General features: G+C 40.9%; 1 protein-coding gene across 1 annotated transcript in view; it reads right to left on the bottom strand.

Moving 5' to 3' along the window:
• nell2a (neural EGFL like 2a) overlaps nucleotides 1-20,870 on the bottom strand; it is a 162,470-nt gene that overhangs the window by 52,891 nt on the left and 88,709 nt on the right. The window contains exon 13 of the mRNA XM_067436024.1: nucleotides 11,795-11,920. Coding sequence (XP_067292125.1) covers nucleotides 11,795-11,920 — 126 coding nt within the window. The remainder of the gene's footprint in view (nucleotides 1-11,794; nucleotides 11,921-20,870) is intronic.

Here is a 20,870-nt window from a genome sequence, read left to right as displayed (position 1 = left end):
TCAGCATTTAATTGAAAACCAAATATTTTAAATTGTAATAATATATCACAATATTACATTTTTTTCTGTATTTTTGATCAAATAAATGCAGGCTTGATGAGCAAAAGAAACTTTCAAAAACATCACAAATAGTAATGTGTCCAAACTTTTGGCCTGTACTGTATTTGTACTGAAAAAACAGACAAAACTAGATTTCTGCAGTGCATTTGTTGTATTTTTTTAGCTGTATTAAAGGAGCACACCGACACTTTGTTCATCTCGAATCCGGCCTGAAACCTGTCAATGTCATTCACAGTGTCCTGAGTTTCTTCATGCAAACTGGAAATGACAGTTTCAATCCCAAAGAGATGAATGCAACTGCATTATGAGACGTCCACACACACACACACACACACACACACACACACACACACACACACACACACACACACACACACACACACACACACACACATGCAGACAGGTCAAAACATGCATTGTGTTGCTGTCTATCACAGCGGCACAGAACGGAGATGTCAGATGAGAGGATTAGCTCAAGGTCACTCCTGCAGGACGATGGCATCGGATCGAGAGAAGCTGTGACACTCCTGCGCTTCTGTCATTCATGCAGCAGGCAGATAAACAATCAATTATGTACAGGCGGTCATCAGGGACACCTCCGCTGTCTGTGCAGAGACTGCGCCGCTGCATGAAAAAATCATGCTTGTCCTTGGTATTTGCGCTTCAGATTACATGCGTAATGCACTTATCCAAATAGCAAAAGCAGTCAAAATATTCTGTTTCAATGACAAAAAGAATTAGCGTCTCACTTCTTCAATCTGCAAAGGAGTGTAAAAAATATGTTCAAATACTCCATTTAAAGGGGTGATGAATTGAGGAATCAACTTTCTCTTGAGCCTTTGATATATAAAGGTCATGATAATATAAGAATATCCTGTAAGTTTCAGAGCTGAAAACTTCCTTGTTAGTCAAAGAAAAGCTTTTATAGACACCAGGCTCAGCAAACGATCGTGTGCGCATCTTGACATCATCGACTGACGAAGCGACTCTTCAGAATAATAAGCATGTCTAATTCAGTAGCCCCGCCCACCGACTCGTCTAATTCAGTAGCCCCGCCCACCGACTCGTCTAATTCAGTAGCCCCGCCCACCGACTCGTCTAATTCAGTAGCCCCGCCCACCGACTCGTCTAATTCAGTAGCCCCGCCCACGACTTGTCTAATTCAGTAGCCCCGCCCACGACTTGTCTAATTCAGTAGCCCCGCCCACGACTTGTCTAATTCAGTAGCCCCGCCCACGATTTGTCTAATTCATTAGCCCCGTCCACGACTCGTCTAATTCAGTAGCCCCGCCCACGACTCATCTAATTCAGTAGCCCCGCCCATGACTTGTCTAATTCAGTAGCCCCGCCCACGACTCATCTAATTCAGTAGCCCCGCCCATGACTTGTCTAATTCAGTAGCCCCGTCCATGACTCGTCTAATTCAGTAGCCCCGCCCATGACTCGTCTAATTCAGTAGCCCCACCCATGACTCGTCTAATTCAGTAGCCCCGTCCACCAACTCGTCTAATTCAGTAGCCCCACCCATGACTCGTCTAATTCAGTAGCCCCGCCCATGACTCGTCTAATTCAGTAGCCCCACCCACCGACTCGTCTAATTCAGTAGCCCCGCCCACTGACTCGTTTAATTCAGTAGCCCCGCCCACCGAATTATCTAATTCAGTAGCGCCACCCACGACTCATCTAATTCAGTAGCCCCGCCCACCGACTCATCTAATCCAGTAGCCCCGCCCACCGACTCATCTAATCCAGTAGCCTCACCCACGACTCGTCTAATTCAGTAGCCCCGCCCACCGACTCATCTAATCCAGTAGCCCCGCCCACCGACTCGTCTAATCCAGTAGCCTCACCCACGACTCGTCTAATCCAGTAGCCCCGCCCACCGACTCGTCTAATCCAGTAGCCTCACCCACGACTCGTCTAATTCAGTAGCCCCGCCCACCGACTCGTCTAATTCAGTAGCCCCACCCACGACTCGTCTAATCCAGTAGCCCCGCCCACCAACTCGTCTAATTCAGTAGCCCCACCCACAACTCATCTAATTCAGTAACCCCGCCCACGACTCGTCTAATTCAGTATAGCTCCACCCAAGACTCGTCAGTTAATTTCAACGGAGGATCGTTTGTAAACAAATCTCACAATGTTATTCTTCTATACTGGATCCGACAGGAATGGTGCAACACACTTATGTGAGTAAAACGTGTCTTTTATATGTAATAGTATTGCATTATAGATCGTTTTTCTTATATGTAAGTGAATAACAGAACATGGACTCAGACACGTATAGGCCAGGGCTCGCAAAGCTACCAAAACAAAAGCCCGTCGGGAGGCCGATGAATCACGTAATATTCCTTTCTTGTGCTGCTATTCTCTCTCTCTTGACTTGACATTTGAAGGGTGCGCACGTGTGTGTGTGTGCACGTGGTTCGCACTTATATCGAACGATCTTGTGCGCTATGTCATACAAAAATTATAGTTTAATCAATCGCGGGTGGATGAAAAAAATAAATCATTGTGTTTGTTTGATAAAGACATTTACAAGCCCTGTGAGAGAATCATTCCTGTGCCGCTTTCAAAACAATCCCTTATGTGAATTGAAAGCGGAGCTGAAGCTCATTAAATATGCAAATCTTCTCCAATCCTAGCCGTGGGCGTTTACTTCCAAGTCTCCAGTGACACGCCCATCAAAACCCAGCGTAAAAAATAAAAAAGCCAGTTCATGACACCTTTAATGTCAAAGGACTTTACATAATCTCAAAGTTCATAAGCTTTTTCTCAAAATGTGTACTTTTCTGTCAATATTAATATAACAGATTTAGCAGAATATGTGTATTTTCTTTGGTCACTGACCTCGAAATCATAAAATAATGTCAAACATGTGACAATGGCTCAGAGGAAGATGGGAATCATGTCTTTGTGGTGGTTTTACTGCTGATTTAGTGATAAATACTAGACTTCTTCACCTTAAAGGGCTGTCGAAAGCAAAAATGCTATGAAATGCACATCATATTTTGTGAGAAAGTGATGAGCTAGAGCAAAACAAGCATTATTTTTCGAATCAGCACCCCAAAATTAGGAAGAACTGCAGCAAATATGATACTGGCCGGGGAATGTGACAGCAAAACGTGAGCTTTATGCAGCAAAAAATCCCATCTGAAGAAGTTTGCATTGATTGTACGCTCACGCTGAAGTCTTCTGCTCTGTTAAGTCATGCACAAAAGTGGCGGGAAGACGTGATTGGCGTTTTAAAGATGTTGCGCACCAGCAGGGGGCCACATGGCGCTGATGGATGAAAACAAAACAAGAATTAAAGCCGCGCCACATTTATCAGACTCGCCAATTACTGATGACGCCTCAAAAACACGTCCTGCGCTTTCAAACGCACTGAAAAGCCTCACGCAGGGAAGGTTCATGAAAAGACGCCGCAAATAAAGGTTGAGATCTGGAAATGTCAATCAGTTCTTTAAATGGCTTTTGATTGGCTGTGCTGGTGCTGACAGCATGATTTATCCTGCTTTGATGCTGCTTGATCAAGAAAGTTATTCTGGTTAAGAATTACAGCCGCTCCTTTGTTATTGGTTAAACTAGTTTAAGGGTTAGTTCACCCAAAAATTTTATTTATGTCATTAACTCCTCATCCTAATGTCGCTCCACACCCGTAAGACCTCCGTTCATCTTCACACACAGTTCAACATATTTTATATTTAGTCCGAGAGCGTATGATATGAATCAGCTTATTGATTCATGATTCAGATCGATTCGAATCATGAATCAATTCGCTGATTCATAACCATTCAAATCTTTATTTGAGGATTGAACACAAACCCGGAAGAGAAGCCAATGCTGAATAAAGTCGTAGTTTTTGTTATTTTTGGACCCAAATGTATTTCTGATGCTTCAAGAGACTCTAATTAACCCACTGATGTCTCATATGGACTACTGTGATGATGTTTTTATTCCCTTTCTGGACATGGACAGTATAGTGTGCATACACTTGCATACGCTCTCGGACTAAATATAAAATATCTTAAACTGTGTGTGAAGATGAACGGAGGTCTTACGGGTGTGGAGCGACATTAGGGAGAGGAGTTAATGACAGACATTTCATTTTTGGGGGAACTAACCCTTTAAATAAAATGTATTATTATATTGATTAGTTCACCAAAACCCTAACCAATTCAAGCTGTGTTATCAGTTAAACTAGTTAAGAATTATTTTAGTTGGAAACTGTTATTCTCAACAAAAAGTGAAATCTTTAAAAATGTTTTAATAAATATAAAATATAAATCTTAAAGGGAAAAAAATCCATTAAGTGAAAATTATGAAAATACTGAAATAATTTTAGGTTGAAATCCTAAAATTACAAACTGAACTGAAACTTAAAAGTACATTTGAATAAAAAATCTAATAAAAAAGACAAAAGCATATATAATTAACACAAAAGGAAATGAATATTGAAATGTTAAATCAAAATATTAATGCATTTATATAGTATATAACGGTGTAGAAATAACACTAAAATAACACGATAAACATCCCTTAAAACCCTACATTTACTCGAGAATGGATGTTTTGGAAGATTTGTTGTTTCAGACAATACTTCCTGAATTAAGTTTGCTTTATTTACCCTTTTGGCAACAAGTTGTTTTGTCTTGTTTTGAGCATAAATCTAATAAACTGTGGTTAGATTTATGCATTTGCCAAAAGGCTTAGAAAAAAAAACTCAATTCAAGATAAAATCTTTGAAAATATTCTTAATGTTGCATTTTCTTCTCAAGTAAATTTATATTTTTATATTTTTATATCTCTAAATATATAAATAAATACATGCAAATAAATAAATAAAAATATTTATATATGCCTGGAATGTTTTTACAAGAAAAAAAAGATGTTTTGGCAGTGCAGGATGTTAAATGGATCTTTACGGTTTGCGTGAGCAGCTCTACGAGTCTATAACCTTCATTTAACCTCATGAAAGCAGCTAAACGTTTGCTTATAAAGATTCTCGTCTGACTATAAGTTGTGCATGTTTTTATTCACCTCAAAGGGTGTGAAATTTGGGTCTGAATGAAAAGCCTCCAATCAAAAGAAGTCACGACCTATGCAGTCTGGCTCTTGAACTCCAAAATGATGGTTTTCATTTCCCATAATCCCGCTGCCGCGACAAAGTCACATTCACAACGAGAGACTGCGGAGGCCTCTGTCCACGACTCCACCGCGGGAAATGAACAGAATCCAGGAGTCAGGATGTGTATGAGCTGAGATACAGGAATGGAGAATGGAGTCTCGGTACAGCACCGCCAGCGGCCACTTTGAATTGGTCCTTTCTAATCCGTGGCAGTAAAGAATGGACACACACACACACACACCAGTGTGGAGTCAGCCGATTCTGCTATCTCAGATAACACCTTTCTTACACACCGCAGGAAAGACTAATAACAGAGCTAGAGATTACGGGGCTAATCGTTGGGTGCATTGGAAACACTCAAGGCCCCCAAACACACACACACAGAGGAGAGGAAAGAACATCTCTTGTTTCTACTAGACAGCAATGAGATTAAATAGAGTGCATGAGGAAACTTGCTTAAAGGAACAGCTCACCCAAATTCATATGAATATTTAAAACATATTTCGTGTCACTGCAGAAAGTACCTCACACAGGCCTGGAACAACATGAGGAAGAGTAAACAATAATTTTCTGACTTTATGTGTTTGATTTCAGGATGTTAATTTCATGCACAGACTGAGGCAGAACATCATTTTTTGCGGTTCAAGTCTCAATGAAAAAGCACCATTTGAGCCGGAGAAGAGCGGATGATGCCAGCAACACCAGTGATGGACTGAATGCAATGTAAGTCGCTTCAGACAAAAAGCATCTGCCAAACGCATAAATGCAGCTGTTAAACTGACACTGTTCATTGTGATAATCACAGACTTCATCGCTAGTTCAATCTATAAGTACATGAACGCTTCAAATCCATGCCAGTTTTTGTCAAATCCGAGCCTAGCTAACAGATGAGAGTTTGTTTAACGCCTCGTAACTCCAGCTCAGAGCGTCAGCGCTCCGTTAGCAGAACTGCAAGCTCAGTCATAAAGCCAGCGGCCATCTGCGCACAACCAATCAAACATTTATCAATATAGTTTTTTCCAGGAATAAACTGCTGTGCTCTGCATTTCACAACTAATTACCTTCCCTACGGAGAAAGCATTAGACTTATCAGGGTCGACGCAGGTCTGGATTAGCCGTGTGTGAAGAGTGTTTGTGTGCGGCCTTTGAGGAGAGGAAAACCTCTCTCTTAGGGCTTCCGTCTTAAACAAACAGAAGTGCCAGAGCTATTAATTACAGCACCTGTGGCGTTATAACGACGGAGGGCGTAGAAACGGCAGTTTCCTCAAAGCTGCAACACATGAGATTTTCTGCATTTGGGGCTTGAGAGCAGATCCATCTCATTAAAAGTTGTAAGCTCGCAGCTGAACGTACGAGCGGCATTTGAAGGCATCGTACCGTATGCACTCGTTGGGTTTTTATTCTCGTTTTTCATGAAGTCGAGCTCAAAAAGAGGGGAATGAAATTAAAGTAGCGCTGGGACGAGCAGAGGAGAACTTGGCAGAGCTCAGTGGAGCCTGGCACCAGTTCGCTTTGAAACAATAGAATCCGCAAGGACGGAGAAACCAATACAGACTTACGAATATTCCCAGAATATCTTCCAAAGCAGCTTTTTACATAATGAAACACCCTGGCAACACAAACCTGGGGAAAATAGCCTTTTATTCACATGCATGAAATGAAATTGCAATCTGTTTGCTTTTGATTGGCTGTGCCGGTGCTGACAGCATGACTTCACATTATGCAGTCCTTCCAGAAAAATGGGGCTTTTTTGGGATTGTTGCGGGCAAAAATACTTGATTATGCAGCACTTTTTCTTAAAAAATGCGAAGAAATATGTATGATATTTATGCAATTTTATGCAATAAAATTGCGGGAACTTGCAAAAACTGCAGTTTGATGAAAAAGAAAAAAAGTGATTCCACCAACACTCTGTTCTGACTAGGTTACTACCTTAATGCAAAGGTGAAATAATCGGATAAAATAGTTATCGGTTAAATTAGTTATCGGTTAAATTAGTTAAGGACTTTCGTTGGAAGTGGAGTTATTGGTTAAACTAGTTAAGGATTTTTGTTGGAAGCGATGTTATCGGTTAAACTATTTGAGAATTTTTTGGAAGCAGTGTTAGTGGATAAACTAGTTAAGCACTTTTGTTGGAAGTCTTGGTATCGGTTAAACTAGTTAAGGACTTTTGTTGGAAGCGATGTTATCAGTTAAACTAGGTAAGGACTTGTTGGAAGCGATGTTATCAGTTAAACTAGTTAAGGACTTTTGTTGGAAGCGATGTTATCAGATAAGCTAGTTGTGGACTTTTGTTGGAAGCGATGTTATCAGATAAGCTAGTTAAGGACTTTTGTTGGAAGCGATGTTATCAGATAAGCTAGTTAAGGACTTTTGTTGGAAGCGATGTTATCAGATAAGCTAGTTAAGGACTTTTGTTGAAAGCGATGTTATCAGTTAAACTAGTTAAGGACTGCTGTTGGAAGTGGTGTTATAGTGGATGGTGTTAACATAGAACTTGAAAGACCGCAGTGAAACATGGCACCAGTTTGCTTTTAAACAATAGAATTTGCAAGGACTGAAAAACTAATACAGACTTACGAATATCCCCAGAATATCTTCCAAAGCATATTTTTACATAATGAAACAACCTGGCAACACAAACCTGCATCAAATGAAGTTCCAATCTGTTTGCTTAAGCAGCCCGATGCTGCCATTTTGGTGATGGCGTGTTTTTTTTGGGGGACTGGAATATCAGTTTGTCTGACTAATATCAGACATGGTCAAAATTTGTGATGCTTTTATCCAAAATATTTCATAGTGCATTCAAGGCACATTTGTCCACACATTCCCTGACCTCAATTCTTGGTCCAATGCTCTAGCAGGCTGGCGCTTGTGTTTGGTGCTGCTAAAGGTGCAGAAATGAACACCGCAGATTTTCAGTGGTTATTAGCATGTTACTGTGTCGTTTCTAAGATGTTCTGTGTAGTTGGTAGAGCATTGATATGCAGTTGATGGGGGATTTTTCTTCTTTCTATATTACTGTTCTGAATAGGTACAAGAGCATTATTGTGTTGCTATATCATGCCTTGCGTGTTCTTGATGGTTGCTACAAAAATGATTGCAACAATGCAGTTGCTGGGGTGTTAACATGTTTCTGTATATGTTCTAGGGTGTTAGGGGTTATTGCTAGGGTGTTAATGTATTGCAATATTAGGGTTAAGGTGTTCTAGAGTTAGCAATTATATGTGGGCATATATGCATATAATGGCACCGATAAGCAGTTGCTGGAGTGTAAACATGTTGTTAGGGTGTTCTGGGTGGTTGTTAGGGCACCGATTTGCAGTTACTAGGGTGTAACGTGTTGCTATGTTGTTAGGGTGTTCTGGGTTGTTGTTAGGGCACTGATTTGCAGTTACTAGGGTGTAACGTGTTGCTATGTTGTTAGGGTTTTCTGGGTGGTTGTTAGGGCACCGATATGCAGTTACTAGGGTGTAACATGTTGCTATGTTTTTAGGGTGTTTTGGGTTGTTGTTAGGGCACCGATATGCAGTTACTAGGGTGTAACATGTTGCTATGTTGTTAGGGTGTTCTAGGTGGTTGTTAGGCGACTGATATGTATTTGCTAGAGTGTAAACATGTTGTTAGGGTGTTCTCTATGGTTGTTAGGACACTGATTTGCAGTTACTAGGGTGTAACGTGTTGCTATGTTGTTAGGGTGTTGTGGGTGGTTGTTAGGGCACTGATTTGCAGTTACTAGGTTGTAATGTGTTGCTATGTTGTTAGGGTGTTCTGGGTGGTTGTTAGGGCACCGATATGCTGTTTCTAGGGTGTAAACATGTTGCTATGTTTTTAGGGTGTCCTGGGTGGTTGCTAGGGCACTGATATGCAGTTGCTAGAGTGTAAACATGTTTTTAGGTTGATCTCTATGGTTGCTAGGGCCATGATATGCAGTTGCTAGAGTGTAAACATTTTGTTAGGGTGTTCTCTATGGTTGCTAAGGCACTGATATGCGGTTGATAGTGTGTATGCATGTTGCTATATTGGTTTTAGTGTGTTATGGGTGGTTCCTACAGTATTGATATGTGGTTGATTGAGTGTACGTTTGTTGTTATCAAATACCTAAGGTCTTCTGAGCGGTTGCTAGGGTACTGATACACAGTTACTAGGGTGTAAGCGTGTTGCTATGTTTATATTAGGACGTTTCCAGTGGTTGCTAGGGCAGTTGTAAATGTGTTGTAATATCATTGCTAAGGTGTTCTGAGTGGTCACCAAGGGGTTACTAAGGTATTACGAGTGGTTGTTAGTGCATCACTATGTAATTGTTAGTGTGACTGTCATGACTTCAACCAGATAGGTGTCCCAAACACTCCCCATGGATAATTGTTAATGTAAACGTGAAGTCCTGACATTTGTGTCACTGACTCAACAAAGCATTTTCAGGGTAAGCATCTTCCAGCAATTAAGAGCATGTATTCTCAGTGTGCTTTCGTAAGGCGCTTTATGGACTTATAACTCATTTTCTTTTCATAAGCATCGAGGGGTCTCGTATCTCTGCGCACACAGAGACTGTGATTACGGCTGTACGGCTCCCTCTCTGTAAGTCGACGTGAAGCTGACAAACGCTCGACTGTGACAAGAGAATCATTCCAGCAGGGAGTCAACTTAATCACACCAACTGAAGGATTCTGGGAATGTCGGGCTCTCGTAGCTCACAGACATTTTAATATCGATCCGTGCAATAGAATGTAATCCATCAGTACTCTCATATTCATCTCAGGGGGATGCAAGGAATTAAACACTGAAAGTGTTTATCAGTTTTGGTGAGGATACAGCGAGGTGCTTTGGGACGCTCTCTACCACAGTCGATCAATAATTTCACAGAAGAGAGAAATACAGTGTGCGCTATAAAAGCTGTTTTCTTTCTAAGAGACTGTTTAAAACCTGAAGGACATAGAGCACTTCATGTTGCACCAAGATGAATCCAGGCAATCATAATAAAGACATTTATCTGTGCGCACAAAGGCTCCAAGCAGCTCCTGAACTTCACCGTACTGCAGATTTTTGAATGTACAACTGAGAGACGTTGTGCTTGAATGAACCTAATTGGCTGGGCTTTGTATTAGTTTGACTAAGTATCATTAAACAGGAAGTGTGTAGTCAAAATGCTTTGCTGGATATTTAAATGCAGTCCCAATAATCCATAAACCGAAATGATATATGATGTCAACAAGCGCACACTTTCTGGGCAATTAGTGAAAGAGCAACAGTAAACACTATAAAATAATTACAACGATAGTCCATATTTAAACTGGAAGTATGAAGTGACTGTTTGACTTGTGGGCTTAAGATTCGCTGTTTCAGCAGCAAAAACAGCAGCAGGGCACATCCTCTATGTCAGCATATAATGCTGTATTCTTTTGGCAAGATACCTGTGACATCCTACTGAGAAGCTACCTACGGAGCTACTGGAAATAATACTGCAAAGTTTAATACTCATTCATATACATATATATTGATTTAAACCGATCAAGCATAACAATATGACCATATATATTCCTAATATTGTGTTGGTCCCCCTTTTGTTGCCAAAACAGCTCTGACCTGTCGAGGCATGTACTCCACTAGACCCCTGAAGGTGTGCTGTGGTATCAGGCACCAAGATGTTAGCAGCAGATATTTTAAAGTCCTGTAAGTTGTGACGCGTGGCCTCCATGGATCGACTTGTTTTTTCAGCTCATCCCACAGATGCTTGGAAGAGCCACAGCCACCAGAATACCATTTCCATGAAAGGCTGAACATGGTCTCAGCAATGCTTAGGTAGGTGGAGCGTGTCAAAATAACATCCACATGGATGGAGGACCCAAGGTTTCCCAGCAGAACATTGGCCAAAGCATCACACTGCCTCCGCTGGCTTGCCTTTTTCACATCAGCGGCTATGCCGCCCCATACACAACAAACTGAGATGCTCTGTGTATTCTGACAGCTTTCTATCAGAACCAGCATTAACTTCTGGATCAGTTTAAGCTCCAGTAGCTCGTCTGTTTGATCGGACCCCACGGGCCAGCCTTCGCTCCCCACGTGCATCAATGAGCCTTGGCCGCCCATGACACTGTGGCCGGTTCTCCACTGTTCCTTCCTTGGAGCACTTTTGATAGATACTGACCACTGCAGACCGGGAACAGCCCACAAGAGCTGCAGTTTTGGAGATGCTCTGACCCAGTCGTCTAGTCGTCACAATTTGGCCAAACTCGCTCAAATCCTTACGCTTGCCCATTTTTCCTGCTTCTAACACACCAACTTTGAGGACAAAATATTCACTTGCTGCCTAATATATCCCACCCACTAACAGGAGCCGTGATGAAGAGATCATCAGTGTAATTCACTTCACCTTTCAGTGCTCATAATGTTATGCCTTATTGGAGTATATTTGATTAACAGCCTGAATTTAAAGTTTATAGAGACATCATCATGGTCTGTTTCTCATGGAGCATATGAGGATACTGTGATTAAATATTTCTGAGATCCTCAAGCTTTTAATCAGCCGCTGTATCAAAGGTGAATTTGATGATATTGATAATGAACATGTGAAGGCGAGTGAGTCCGTGCTGATTGATTGCTTCTCACCTGTACAGGAGTAATCATCGATACGGATGAATCCGGTGTGGCAGATGCACATGAAGGAGCCGGCGGTGTTCACACACTGCGTGTTCTCGCGGCAGTAGTGCCTCCCCTCCGCACACTCGTCGATATCTGCACAAACATAGCAGACCAGCAGAGTCTAAGGCAGGGTGAAGATTTTAACATGAAGCTCAGGGGCTGCTGATCGAAACACTGCTCGTTTCAAGCCGCCAGTCAAAGACTTTTACCATGATGGGGCAAAGATATATTCAATATTTGTCAAGGCAAGTTTATTTATATAGTACCTTTCTTGCACAATGGTAACTGAAAGTATTTACATAAAAGGGATTATAATAATCATAAAAGATGCATAAGAAATATAAATAATAAAAAGTAAGGAATAAAAATGAATAAAAAATAATTATATGTTTCATTAAAAACAAAAAAAGAAATTCAAAGTGCTCATATAATAATCATAAAAAGGCATAAATAATAATGTATACATAATTAAATGTATTTAAAAACAAATAAAAATAAGTTATAATTCAAGTTTTGTATACAAATATTTAAAAAATAACCTTAAAAGATACATAAGAAATAAAAATAACAATAAAAAGATAGAAATGAAAATTGAATAAAAATATAAAAAATAAAAAAGTAAATTATAATTCAAAGTGCTGTACATAAAAAGTATTTTAACAATCATAAAAAGTCCATAAGACATCAAATGTATGGGGGAAGAATATAAAAAAGTTAAATAAAATGTATTGAAAAAAATATAGAAAATTATATTCTGAAAAAAGCTTTACTCAGAAGTCGCTAGTAAATTTCACAAATAATTAAAGTATATTGCAGGTAACATTTAATTAAATGTGATTTTTTTTCTTATTTTTTTCCATTAAAATGTTTCTTGTAAAACATACTCCTATAATCTTTATTTAATACATTTGTGCATAAATAAAAAATACAACGAAGAAGCGAAGTTTTTAATTTAATCTTCGCTTCTTTAATGAATTTTTTATTTATGTATATGTGGTTTCTGAATTTAAAATGCTAAAAGTGTTTGAATCATTTTCATGATTCAGTTATTTTGATTCAATCAATTATTTTCAATCAAACAAATTGTGTTTGCATTACTATTATACTATTATAGCTAGTTTTAAATAGATTTATACTGTTTAAAGGGGGGGTGAAACACTCAGTTTCAGTCAGTGTCATGTCAATCTTGAGTACCTATAGAGTAGCATTGCATCCTGCATATCTCCGAAAAGTCTTTATTTTTTTTATAATTATATAAGAAAGATGCGCTGTTCCGAGTCTTTCCGAAAAAAGCCGAGCGGGTGGGGGCGTGTCGTGTGAGCGGAGCTAAATAATGACGTGTGCTCGCTGCTGCTATTGTGTTGAGTGCGTCGAGTGCGTCGTAAAGCTGTCATCCCTAACAGCGGGGAAAAAACTTTATTCAAAATAAAAATATGGCTTTTAATCAGATACAGCCATACATCTATGATCCGGAATCAGACCCAGAGGCTGCAGTTGAACAGGAGCAGCAGCAAAAACGACTAGAGCAGGACGTCTCTATGTGGTACGATGTACACTAACTATATAATATGCTTAGCGGCTTGTGTTATTTACATATTTATACTTGAATTATATCGTCGTATTTTTGTCTTTGAAGGTGTACATGTGGGAAGTGCAGTTGTGCACGTGTGTTTGTGTGTTTACGCGTGGTTTGTGTAGACAGGTTAAGTTAGTGTTTACATAGATGGACACGGAATAGTAGCGCATTTGAATGAAGAAGCGTGCTTATTTAGTTCAACATATTTCCCCCCTCTTTGTGTATTGTTGAGTGCTTTTACAATACACAAACATAAAGTTACACATATAGTGGCCAGCTAAACAAATGTACACGCACTACACATCGCATGCTCCATTGATCAATTTCTATATATAGTAATATATATAGTAACTATACGTGATCATGTTTGGGCTACTTGATGAGCATAGACACAGACATTTGAAGCAGTCTAACTCACCGCCCGCGGTTCTAACGTTGGGACTGCTCCATCCTTCAGCATTAGGCTATTGGAAAATCCGGCGTCATGCTGGGCCATGTTTATGAAACAGTCGGCACCGAAATGCAGCGAACAGATATAAACATTCGCGCAACTCAGTTGCTGATCCGGAAAAGCAAATTACATCCACTGTTGCCTTACCGCGGGGTTTTGGGGGAATCTGTGCAGGACTGTCTTGGTCTGGCAACCAAAAACGCACTTTTTGATGTCATTGTTAATTGTGCACATTACCTGTGCAGCGCAGCCTACGAGCGCTTTGATGGGCATAGCCTGTTGCTTTCGCTCTCTCCCTCTCTCTCTCTCCCTCTCTCTCTCTCACACACGCTTCCGGTAGAATTGTCCGTAAGGCCCATACAAGGAAATTCCGCCCCCACTAACGTCAATGGGGACGCATGATCGCAAAAAACTTGCCGAAACTTATGACTAACCGGAAGTAGTATTTTTGACAAAGAAATACTCCCATCAAACGTCCACCTTAACTTTTGAAACTTTGTCCATGTTTAGTATGGGATTCCATGTCTTTAACAGTGTAAAAAGATCAGTATGCATGAAACAGCATTTCACCCCCCTTTAACTCTTTGCATTTAACACCTTGACTCTGTTTGTCAACATTGGCTGTCTAGTTGAAATTATTTCTTGTTCCTCTGACAGGAAAAATCTGCTTTAATTTATTCATCATGTACACAAAGGACAGTTCTTTAAATTAAAATTACTGTACATTGTGCAAAAATCAAGGACTTTTGTACTGGATTTAAGTATCCTTATTACGAATTCTGTGACTTTTTAAAAGGCATTATGCGCCGCTAGGGGAAGATGAAATCCGTGACATTTGCGGGAAAAAGTTTGGAGGAAACGGAGGGCAGAGTGATAGCCCTGCTCATGTGTCATGACTCCTTGAATTTATCACAGCCAGATCAAATAAAAGGTATTAAATCAAATCTCATAGACTTACAGATCTAATAAAAAGCCTTATGAATTTTCACCAGTGCCGAACTGCTGCATTTGTGATGAATTCAGAGTGGCTTTATGGCTCAGGACTTCAAATGAAACTTTAACCCGATTTATTTCGAACTCGCGTCCTTCAGCATAACCTCAGAGGCTTCTCTTCTGTAACTCGCTTAGTTAAAAAAAACTCTTGTTATTTAAAGAAATAACCAGGAATTATCGTCCCACAGTAACAAAAGAACTACAAGACACATGCCTGGAATGAATCAAACTGATATCAGTTAGTTCAGTTATAGACTATTTAGACTAGTTTTCTTGACACTGGTACCTGCATGCCAGTGTTGTTATGTTTCACTGAAACTTAGCTAAAACTAAAACCATTGAAACAATGTGTTGTTGTTTTAGATAAACAACTTTAAATTTATTTTATTTTATTTCAGTTAGGTGACAAACAGTGTTGTTATAGTTTTGTAATGGACTGCTCTGGAACAGAAAGGTTGGAGATCCAAACGCAGTATTTATTAGGAGAGTAATCCACAATCGCCACCCGAAAACAGGCAAAAGGGTAATCCACGGTAATCAACATTTTTTATTTTTGTCTACGTTTTTCCATTTCTATTTCTATTTTATTTTATTTGAGCATCATTTCAATTAACAGAATTATTTCTATTTTAAGGTATGTTTTTAAGTGACTTAAAAAGTCCTAATTATGACAAAAGTATTTATGACAAAAAAATACTTTTTTCTCACAACCTTGACTTTCTGAACTCATTACTATGACATACTGTTCTTTCTAATTATACTCAGTTTGTCTATTTCAAGTAAGAGTATAATGGTAATGCACAACTAAAATTCCAATTAAAACAAACATATTTAAAAAATAAATAAATAGAAATATAAAAACAAAACCTAACTCAAAATATTAATACAATTTTTATATCTGAATGATTCTCCAATAACACTGCTGTATGCAACCTCAGCAAAACCATGTTTTCAGCCTCTTGAAGTGGCCAAAATATATTTGGAGCACAAGCTTTTGTTAGTCTGATTGCTGCGGCCTATAGAGCATCTTCACTCCGGTTTCCCTTTTGTTAGTCTGATTGCTGTGACCTATAGAGCATCTTCACTCTGGTTTCCCTTTTGTTAGTCTGATTGCTGCGGCCTATAGAGCATCTTTACTCCGGTTTCCCTTTTGTCAGTCTGATTGCTGCGGCCTATAGAGCATCTTCACTCCGGTTTCCCTTTTGTTAGTCTGATTGCTGCGGCCTATAGAGCATCTTTACTCCGGTTTCCCTTTTGTCAGTCTGATTGCTGCGGCCTATAGAGCATCTTCACTCCGGTTTCCCTTTTGTTAGTCTGATTGCTGTGACCTATAGAGCATCTTCACTCTGGTTTCCCTTTTGTCAGTCTGATTGCTGTGACCTATAGAGATAGAGCATCTTCACTCCGGTTTCCCTTTTGTCAGTCTGATTGCTGTGACCTATAGAGCATCTTCACTCCGGTTTCCCTTTATTTAGTCTGATTGCTGCGGCCTATAGAGCATCTTCACTCCGGTTTCCCTTTATTTAGTCTGATTGCTGCGGCCTATAGAGCATCTTCACTCCGGTTTCCCTTTTGTTAGTCTGATTGCTGTGACCTATAGAGCATCTTCACTCCGGTTTCCCTTTATTTAGTCTGATTGCTGCGGCCTATAGAGCATCTTCACTCTGGTTTTCCTTTTTTTAGTCTGATTGCTGCGGCCTATAGAGCATCTTCACTCCGGTTTCCCTTTTGTTAATCTAATTGCTGCAGCCTATAGAGCATCTATAGAGCATTCCCTTTTGTTAGTCTATAGAGCATCTTCACTCCGGTTTCCCTTTATTTAGTCTGATTGCTGTGGCCTATAGAGCATCTTCACTCCAGTTTCCCTTTTGTTAGTCTGATTGCTGCAGCCTATAGAGCATCTTCACTCCGGTTTCCCTTTTGTTAGTCTGATTGCTGTGACCTATAGAGCATCTTCACTCCAGTTTCCCTTTTGTTAGTCTGATTGCTGCAGCCTATAGAGCATCTTCACTCCGGTTTCCCTTTTGTTAGTCTGATTGCTGTGACCTATAGAGCATCTTCACTCCGGTTTCCCTTTTGTTAGTCTGATTGCTGCAGCCTATAGAGCATCTTCACTCCGGTTTCCCTTTTGTTAGTCTGATTGCTGCGGCCTATAGAGCATCTTCACTCCGGTTTCCCTTTTGTTAGTCTGATTGCTGTGACCTATAGAGCATCTTCACTCCAGTTTCCCTTTTGTTAGTCTGATTGCTGCGGCCTATAGAGCATCTTCACTCTGGTTTTCCTTTTTTAGTCTGATTGCTGCGGCCTATAGAGCATCTTCACTCCGGTTTCCCTTTTGTTAATCTAATTGCTGCAGCCTATAGAGCATCTATAGAGCATTCCCTTTTGTTAGTCTATAGAGCATCTTCACTCCGGTTTCCCTTTATTTAGTCTGATTGCTGTGGCCTATAGAGCATCTTCACTCCAGTTTCCCTTTTGTTAGTCTGATTGCTGCAGCCTATAGAGCATCTTCACTCCAGTTTCCCTTTTTTTAGTCTGATTGCTGTGGCCTATAGAGCATCTTCACTCCAGTTTCCCTTTTGTTAGTCTGATTGCTGCGGCCTATAGAGCATCTTCACTCCAGTTTCCCTTTTGTTAGTCTGATTGCTGCAGCCTATAGAGCATCTTCACTCCGGTTTCCCTTTATTTAGTCTGACTGCTGTGGCCTATAGAGCATCTTCACTCCAGTTTCCCTTTTGTTAGTCTGATTGCTGCAGCCTATAGAGCATCTTCACTCCGGTTTCCCTTTTTTTAGTCTGATTGCTGTGGCCAATAGAGCATCTTCACTCCAGTTTCCCTTTTGTTAGTCTGATTGCTGCGGCCTATAGAGCATCTTCACGCCAGTTTCCCTTTTGTTAGTCTGATTGCTGCGGCCTATAGAGCATCTTCACTCCAGTTTCCCTTTTGTTAATCTGATTGCTGCAGCCTATAGAGCATCTTCACTCCGGTTTCCCTTTTGTTAGTCTGATTGCTGCAGCCTATAGAGCATCTTCACGCCAGTTTCCCTTTTGTTAGTCTGATTGCTGCGGCCTATAGAGCATCTTCACTCCAGTTTCCCTTTTGTTAATCTGATTGCTGCAGCCTATAGAGCATCTTCACGCCAGTTTCCCTTTTGTTAGTCTGATTGCTGCGGCCTATAGAGCATCTTCACTCCAGTTTCCCTTTTGTTAATCTGATTGCTGCAGCCTATAGAGCATCTTCACTCCAGTTTCCCTTTTGTTAGTCTGATTGCTGCAGCCTATAGAGCATCTTCACTCCGGTTTCCCTTTTGTTAGTCTGATTGCTGCGGCCTATAGAGCATCTTCACTCCGGTTTCCCTTTTGTTAATCTGATTGCTACGGCCTATAGAGCATCTTCACGCCAGTTTCCCTTTTGTTAGTCTGATTGCTGCGGCCTATAGAGCATCTTCACTCCAGTTTTCCTTTTGTTAGTCTGATTGCTGCAGCCTATAGAGCATCTTCACTCTGGTTTCCCTTTTTTTAGTCTGACTGCTGTGGCCTATAGAGCATCTTCACTCCGGTTTCCCTTTTGTTAGTCTGATTGCTGCGGCCTATAGAGCATCTTCACGCCGGTTTCCCTTTTGTTAATCTGATTGCTGCGGCCTATAGAGCATCTTCACTCCAGTTTCCCTTTTGTAAATCTGATTGCTGCGGCCTATAGAGCATCTTCACTCTGGTTTCCCTTTTGTTCGTCTGATTGCTGCGGCCTATAGAGCATCTTCACTCCAGTTTCCCTTTTGTTAGTCTGATTGCTGCGGCCTATAGAGCATCTTCACTCCAGTTTCCCTTTTGTAAATCTGATTGCTGCGGCCTATAGAGCATCTTCACTCCGGTTTCTTTTTGTTAGTCTGATTGCTGCGGCCTATAGAGCATCTTCACTCCGGTTTCCCTTTTGTCAGTCTGATTGCTGCAGCCTATAGAGCATCTTCACTCTGGTTTCCCTTTTGTCAGTCTGATTGCTGCAGCCTATAGAGCATCTTCACTCCAGTTTCCCTTTTGTCAGTCTGATTGCTGCAGCCTATAGAGCATCTTCACTCTGGTTTCCCTTTATTTAGTCTGATTGCTGCGGCCTATAGAGCATCTTCACTCCGGTTTCCCTTTTGTTAGTCTGATTGCTGCGGCCTATAGAGCATCTTCACTCCGGTTTCCCTTTTGTCAGTCTGATTGCTGCGGCCTATAGAGCATCTTCACTCCGTTTTCCCTTTATTTAGTCTGATTGCTGCGGCCTATAGAGCATCTTCACTCCGGTTTCCCTTTTGTTAGTCTGATTGCTCTGACCTATAGAGCATCTTCACTCCGGTTTCCCTTTATTTAGTCTGATTGCTGTGGCCTATAGAGCATCTTCACTCCAGTTTCACTTTATTTAGTCTGATTGCTGTGGCCTATGGAGCATCTTCACTCTGGTTTCCCTTTTGTTAGTCTGATTGCTGTGGCCTATAGAGCATCTTCACTCCGGTTTCCCTTTTGTTAGTCTGATTGCTCTGACCTATAGAGCATCTTCACTCCGGTTTCCCTTTTGTTAGTCTGATTGCTGCGGCCTATAGAGCATCTTCACTCCAGTTTCACTTTATTTAGTCTGATTGCTGTGGCCTATGGAGCATCTTCACTCTGGTTTCCCTTTTGTTAGTCTGATTGCTGTGGCCTATAGAGCATCTTCACTCCGGTTTCCCTTTTGTTAGTCTGATTGCTGCGGCCTATAGAGCATCTTCACTCCAGTTTCACTTTATTTAGTCTGATTGCTGTGGCCTATGGAGCATCTTCACTCTGGTTTCCCTTTTGTTAGTCTGATTGCTGCGGCCTATAGAGCATCTTCACTCTGGTTTCCCTTTTGTCAGTCTGATTGCTGCAGCCTATAGAGCATCTTAACTCCGGTTTCCCTTTATTTAGTCTGATTGCTGTGGCCTATAGAGCATCTTCACTCTGGTTTCCCTTTTGTTAGTCTGATTGCTGCGGCCTATAGAGCATCTTCACTCCGGTTTCCCTTTTGTTAGTCTGATTGCTGCGGCCTATAGAGCATCTTCACTCCAGTTTCACTTTATTTAGTCTGATTGCTGTGGCCTATGGAGCATCTTCACTCCGGTTTCCCTTTTGTTAGTCTGATTGCTGCGGCCTATAGAGCATCTTTGTCACTGATGGTTGTGGCATATAAAGTGTTTTCTTATACATCAGATTAGCATTGGAGGAGCCTGGGTTGAATGTGCTGTCGTTTGTGTGTGAGATAATAAAATAGAAGGAAATCCATCTTCTTTTTGGAGTTTTTGTCCTGTGTTCTCCACAGTGCAGGGAAATCAATCACAGCTAAGTGCACATGAATCAGCGCTGACGGAGACACACGGTCTGCTTCAGAGTAAATGTGGACGAGGATCTTGACAGGAGTAAACAAGTCAGGCATGGAATAAACAGCCAAGATAAACGATCTGAGCCACGGTATTACAAGCGATTAAACCAGAGCGTACAAACAGTGCGTTGCGATTATTTGATGATAATATCAGTAACCTAACAGTTCAAATATAGCATGGGCAATGTCAATACAATTACTAGAGCCTCTGTGTGTGTTTGTGTGCGTGTATGCGTGCGCAAGTGTGAATTTTTTTGTCTGAGTGTGAGTGCGTGTGTGTGTGTGTGTGTGTGTGTGTGTGCTTGTGTGTGTGCATGCAAGTGTGAGTGTGTGTGAGTGTGTGTGTGTTTGTGGGAGTGTGAGTATGTATTAGTGTGTGTGTGTGTGTGTGTGTGTGTGTGTGTGTGTCTGAGTATGTGACTGTGTGTGTGTGTGTGTGTGTGTGTGTGTGTCTGTCTGAGTATGTGACTGTGTGTGTGTGTGTGTGTGTGTGTGTGTGTGTGTCTGAGTATGTGACTGTGTGTGTGTGTGTGTGTGTGTGTGTGTGTGTGTGTGTGTGTGTCTGAGTATGTGACTGTGTGTGTGTGTGTGTGTGTGTGTGTGTGTCTGAGTATGTGACTGTGTGTGTGTGTGTGTGTGTGTGTGTG

Source organism: Pseudorasbora parva, chromosome 25, assembly GCF_024679245.1.
Source record: "Pseudorasbora parva isolate DD20220531a chromosome 25, ASM2467924v1, whole genome shotgun sequence".
Classification (NCBI taxonomy): Eukaryota; Metazoa; Chordata; class Actinopteri; order Cypriniformes; family Gobionidae; genus Pseudorasbora; species Pseudorasbora parva.
Note: the sequence above shows the minus strand (reverse complement) of the source record. Positions and strands in the feature narration are given on the sequence as shown.